We start from the raw sequence: 6035 nt of genomic DNA on the forward strand, positions 1-6035 counted from the left end.
CTGACTACTAGCTAATCTTACCTTCTGCAAGACACAGGGAACTTGACCACTAGAATACAACCTGACTACTAGCTAATCTAATCTTCTGCAAGACAGAGCTTTACCAGAAAAGTTTGACCTGTGTGGAACACGACCAGCAGGTTACAACTATCTCAAGTTAAAAATGTTCAACTTTGTTGAAAGCCTCATAATTTTTGCAGCTTCATCATGCAAGAACACAGCAATCTTCTTCTAAGCCTTGTTCTAACTTGTATAAATCAACCCATAAATTAGACATCCTTTATATTCACAATGGGGAGAAAAATCAAGCAGCTATAACAGAATGTGCTCAATAACTAATAAAGTAGTCAACTATATATCAACGTTGTGAATTCCAAAATACTTAACAGCACAATAAAGAATCACAGAAATAATATACAACTTGTAGCTTTTATGGATGAAGGTTGTTTTTTTTTTTTAGAGAAGTATCCAACTGCCTAACTACAGAAAAAAACATTAGTCAGGCATCAATCTTATAATAAGAATTGTTTAACATGGCAACAGGAATTTGTGAATAAATGTAAAAAAAAAAATCCAAATCACATAGGAAATAAATTCCACAATACTCTAGTTGATAGGAATAACACCATTCATACGATTTATGTTGTTGTTGTTGTTCTTTGTGATGTGATTACTTAAGGACATAGTCCATGATCCATTATTTGACCAGCAATTTTATGTTTTCTTTACTGGACATAATTAATTTGAATCCTACACCAATGAAATAGTGCCCATTTACTCTGAATGATTTGCCTTGCCCTGTTTGAACAACATTACAATCCTTGTATGTGTAGAATGACTCACAACGATTGTGAATAAGTAAAAATTTAACACTCACCTCTACTTCCTTCTCTATTGGTTCATCTTTTATCTCAAAAACAATCACCTGGCCAGCAGTTCCTGCTACAACCAGGACTCCACTCAAGACACAGAGAATTATCTTTTTAACTGCAAGACGGGGATCATCACTATATGGATCAAAATTCCCCATCTGAAAAGAAAAAGTTACTTCATATTTCAAGTAGCCACTAAAGCCAACGTTTTTTTTTTCTATCTTTGTGGTCACTAGATTCTGTAAACAATACAGTAAACATTTTATCAAGCCTGATGATAAATAAGGTATTATAGATGTGTTTCAACCTTTAACACATTCTCCCCAACACAACCAATCAAAATAAACTTGCCCAAATTTAACATTAATAACTTAAGGAAATACTCGTTATTTCTACATTCTGTAACACCATGGAAATGACAACTGGTAACATTAAAAGTTTATACCCACAAGTTACCATGGAATCTGTTTAGGTCTCCATGTTGATGTAATTCTTCACCGAAACAACCGATAACAAAATAAACTTGCCCAAATTTAACATCAATAACTTAAGGAAATACTCGTCATTTCTACATTCTGTAACACCATGGAAATGACAACTGGCAACATTAAAAGTTTATACCCACAAGTTACCATGGAATCTGTTTAGGTCTCCATGTTGATGTAATACTTCACCGAAACAACCGATAACAAAATGCCCTAAAATATTGTAAATTTTCAAACTTAAGCTCTCATATGGGCTCAAATGGATTTTTAATTTTTTTTTTTCTGGTGGGATAAAGAAGGGATTTTATTTGTTGTCTAATGTGACTAAGACATTCAAGTGATAAAAGTCTATGTACATGGTCTGGTTGTATTTGAACATTTTTTTACAAATATGTTTAAAATGGTACACAAATTTTTCACAACAAAAAGATGTTTGAAAAAAATTGGCATGAATATGGAAGTTACTGTTTTACTCAGGTAGCTACATTTAGATTTTAAAATGTTCATAATACAAGGTAACAATCACGATTTTAATCACTGGAATACATACTATTGAAGTCTCGTTAAACTTAGAATTAATTTTATCATGTGTAAAATTTGATACTGCAATAACAAAAATCGCCAACATAAAATGGTGTGACAACTTAATAATCACATTATCGCACTGTTTTAACCACAACAAACTGAGCACGTAAAACGTTATACCAAGAATTGACTTTATGCAACAACAACTACTAACTTTCCGAAACGGGGGCCATTCCTCGCCCTCCTCTACAGGTGCCTGTTCGTGTTCTTCCCCTTCAAAAAGACTGCCAGTTCTTAAGGTGTACAAGTGTTTCAGACACACTCCGGAAGCATCCCAAAACCTGATGGTACCGTCCTCGTGTCCCGTCAGTATCAACTCTCTTACAGTGGGTGGTTCTAAAAGATTTTTACCACCAGTGACTGGCCAGTCCTACAGAAACAAAGTAATTTTCTTTTACTACAAACTCATAGAGTTGTCAATCAATAATTAGAAAAACAAAACACGTGAATGTTACAATCAAATATTAATAGAAGGGTTTAGCAGGAGCTCTCCTCCTCCAATTATGGAGACTCATCACAGCATATTTGTCTGTACACAGTCTGGTTAGCTAGATGCTGTCCTGAACTCCTAACCATCAGCCAGCAACAACCTCTATTTACTTTATTGTTGTAGATATTATTTTATCATATTTTTTTCACCATAAAGTATGGTAAAATAATCGTGTCTATGTATTTTACCCATGTCTTAGTAAATTATGGTAAGATTGTAATAAAATATGATTTTAATGATGATTTTAATACTTCAAACCAATATTCCTTATCTTTGTTACTCACATTTCTGAAAGTATCTAATATAAAGATAGCTTAATGCCAAGCCTTGTATTCACAAGAACTGTGCTCCTAAGTTATGCCAAGACAACATCTAAATGGAATGTAAGCCTAAAATGTCCGAATTTGAAGGTACATCAAAAACAGGATGTCCACATGACCAATATTTTAAATCGTCATCAATTACAACAAAGGGAGAGAGAGATCATGCTGAAATATTAAATCACAATGATTATTTATTTAAAAAAAAAAAACTTCAAGTATGAGGAGCATGAGCATTTTTACAAGGAAAGACAAATTAGCAGAACATTTTCAATTCTTGTAAATACAGTAGTCCCTTGATAACTGTGAAAATATGGCTAAAGCCATGCAGTTATTGAGGTAATTTCCTCCCACCCACAAATCACAACTTCTTTTGGCCCAAATAAACTACTATACACTACTGTTGTTTGAAAATAAAATGAAATATAAAAAAACGTTAAAAATTAACACTTAACAGAACTGCAGACCAAGAAAGATGATGATTCAAGCTGCTTTTTTTTATCAATTAAAAATAGAAAAAACATTTAAAAAAAAAAAAAAGTACAGATATTTTCCTGTTCGTAATTACTGTGCTGATGCTTGATGACATCTACCTTGATGTCTCTCAAAGTTGCATAGTGCTGTTGTTCGTAATTACTGTGCTGATGCTTGATTACATCTACCTTGATGTCTCTCAAAGTTGCATAGTGCTGTTGTTCGTAATTACTGTGCTGATGCTTGATGACATCTACCTTGACATCTCTCAAAGAGTGCAGAGTGCTGTTCCAAATCAGGCAACCGCTCAACTGCCTGAAGGCCTTGTCCTAGTATAAACAAAGATCTGATAACTTGGGCTTTGAAGTGGGGTCATCTTCACTGTCATCACTCGTTCTTCTGTGCCTTTCTGAGATACAAGAGTGGCTCTCTTCCTCTGTAGCATGCCAAAAACCCTTTTCCAGCCACTCCACAATATCGTCCTTTGACACCTCTGTCTCGCCACCTCAGTGTAGCAAGTTAACAATGCCCTCAGTCCAAAACTCAAAGTCTACCTCAACTTCGGTGTCTTTAAAGAAATTGTTCCACGCATTACTGAGGGTTGATACACAGGCTTTTCCGTGTCTCTGCCCAGTTGAACACTGCATTGGGAATGTTGTACTTTTTAAAGTTTTCCAAAGTGCAAGCCCCCCTTGTTTCATTATCTTTGTCACTTTCATCTTCCAACACCACAAGGCACTCTCCCAGATGAGTGTTCTTTTAGTGTCACTTGCAGAATTTGATTACTCCCTCGTCCAGGGGTTGAATCAAGGCAGTGGTGTTAGCAGGCAAAAACATCGCCTTGATATGGTCTTCAAGCTCCTCCAAAGAGGGATGGGCAAGGGCATTGTCAAGCAGGAGGATGGCCTTCACACTCTCTCTTGCAACACCCAAGAAATCTGCCTGGTAATTGATCACGGCAGGTACAAAACGGTTGTGGAACCAATGGTGGAACATATCTCAAATAAACCAGGCAGTTTTATTCCCCCCCAGTAGATCACTGGTAAGCTGTTCATAATGTTCTTGAGTGCCCTTGGATTCCTTACCCACCGCCATTGGTTACAGTCAGTGGGTGCCATACACATTCACACAGCAGAGAATGGAGATTCGATCTTTTCCCATTTTCCTACCAGGTATGTGGGACTTGTGCCTAGCACCCTGTGTTTTGGTAGGCACAACCTTCCAGAAGAGGCCCATTTCATCTCCATTGTATATCTGGGTCACGAGAAGTTGTGTATCTTCCATAATATTCTCTAGCTGCTTTCTGAAGGGCTCAATGCTGTCAAGATTGGCACTTCCAGACTCCCCTGTAACTTTTACACTGAGCAGTGACGAGCCCAAAAGTTGAACAGCCAGCCACTACTTGCTGTAAAGCCTTCAATGTTCAGGTGCTGTTCATGATGTGGTGGAGCATTTTGAATGTCCACACCTCTTATGTTAACACCAGAAGCAAGCTCTTGCTCTTATCACTTATACACTGCTTGATCCAAGTTGAGATATTTAGCCGGCTTTATCCTTTTCTGGGTCTTATTTGAACTGCTTGGATCCTCCAAACTTAAAGCATGCACCTTAATCTTGTACCTGCTCTTAATATCATAAAATGTGTTGTTTTGATGCTAAACTCCTCACACACATTAAACATGGACACACCTGCATCCACCTTCTCCAAAACTTCTTTTCTTTAAGACTAAGGGATTTTAACTTCAATCCCTTTCTATAACTTCTAGATGCCATATTTTTAAGGGTTGAATAACACTTAGAACACAATAAATAAACAGGGTAAAATACACAGCAACAATGCACAGTACACTGACCAAAGCTCAACTGAGGGAGAAACTGCTTGGGTACTGTATGAAATTCTATCGTCACTCAGCTACTCTGAATGTAGCGAGTTATGCTCCAGGTATCCTTTACTGTGCATGACAAGATTTTAGTGACTTAAATTTAAAATTTTATTAAACTTGTTAGATTTTATGCTATACTAATTGCTAGAAGCCAATAATCCATATTTTAGTAGTATATACATTTTAAGTTCTTAATTCTATAAGGCAATATTTAAGAAAAATCCTGAATTTCCCCTCCTAGTGTGACAAACTCGACACATTTTCTCTATGTATATTCTCCTCTCTATTTTATCCCCCCACCCCCTAAAAATCACGAAATTCAATGTAAATTACTCACAATAATATAGTCATTGCTGAAACAAACCATAATTTTTTTTGCTTATATATGCATACACGGGATTTGTTAATAGTTCTCTTACATTTAATTATACATCATCTACAACCAATAGAGAGTCAATATTTGTATCAATCAAATGATGCGATCCATTACTTTGTGCTCTGTACGGATACATGTACATTTCTTTTATTATAAATAAAATTTTCCCATGAGAAAGTTAGCAGTTTGTTTGGGAGAATTTGTAAGGACTTTTCTCGCATAGTTAGAAAGCCTGAATATTTTTTTAAGGGAGTTATATTATATTCCAAGTTACCAAGAGATTACTGTATTTATTCATTCCCTGGCAACTTTAATAACTAACTAACACACTTACTCCGGAGGAGTAGTGGTTTTCAATCTGTTTATTGCCTGCAGCTACAATCCTGTCCCACAGGTCCTGCGGAACATGGCTGCAGTGATGGGTACAGGTTATGGCCGACGTGTGAAGGCTCGACAGGTAAGGCAGGCGGAAAGCTGGCCATCCTTCCATTTCTAGATCTATGGCAACTAGCTCCTCTTCTACGAGGACCACTAGTGATCGAGGGTTGTC

General features: G+C 36.5%; 1 protein-coding gene across 1 annotated transcript in view; it reads right to left on the bottom strand.

Moving 5' to 3' along the window:
* Positions 1-877: 877 nt before the first annotated feature.
* The window catches only part of LOC106474932 (lethal(2) giant larvae protein homolog 2-like), a gene marked incomplete at its 3' end in the record, with an annotated part of 17166 nt that continues 12008 nt past the window's right edge, over positions 878-6035 (bottom strand). The window contains exons 10-12 of the mRNA XM_022403190.1: positions 5820-6035; positions 2097-2312; positions 878-1030 (exon numbers count right to left, since the gene is read on the bottom strand). The exon at positions 5820-6035 is cut by the window's right edge and continues 1 nt beyond it. Of these exons, the coding sequence (XP_022258898.1) occupies positions 878-1030; positions 2097-2312; positions 5820-6035 (585 nt within the window). The remainder of the gene's footprint in view (positions 1031-2096; positions 2313-5819) is intronic.

This window comes from Limulus polyphemus, unplaced genomic scaffold (assembly GCF_000517525.1).
Source record: "Limulus polyphemus unplaced genomic scaffold, Limulus_polyphemus-2.1.2 Scaffold7876, whole genome shotgun sequence".
Classification (NCBI taxonomy): domain Eukaryota; kingdom Metazoa; phylum Arthropoda; class Merostomata; order Xiphosura; family Limulidae; genus Limulus; species Limulus polyphemus.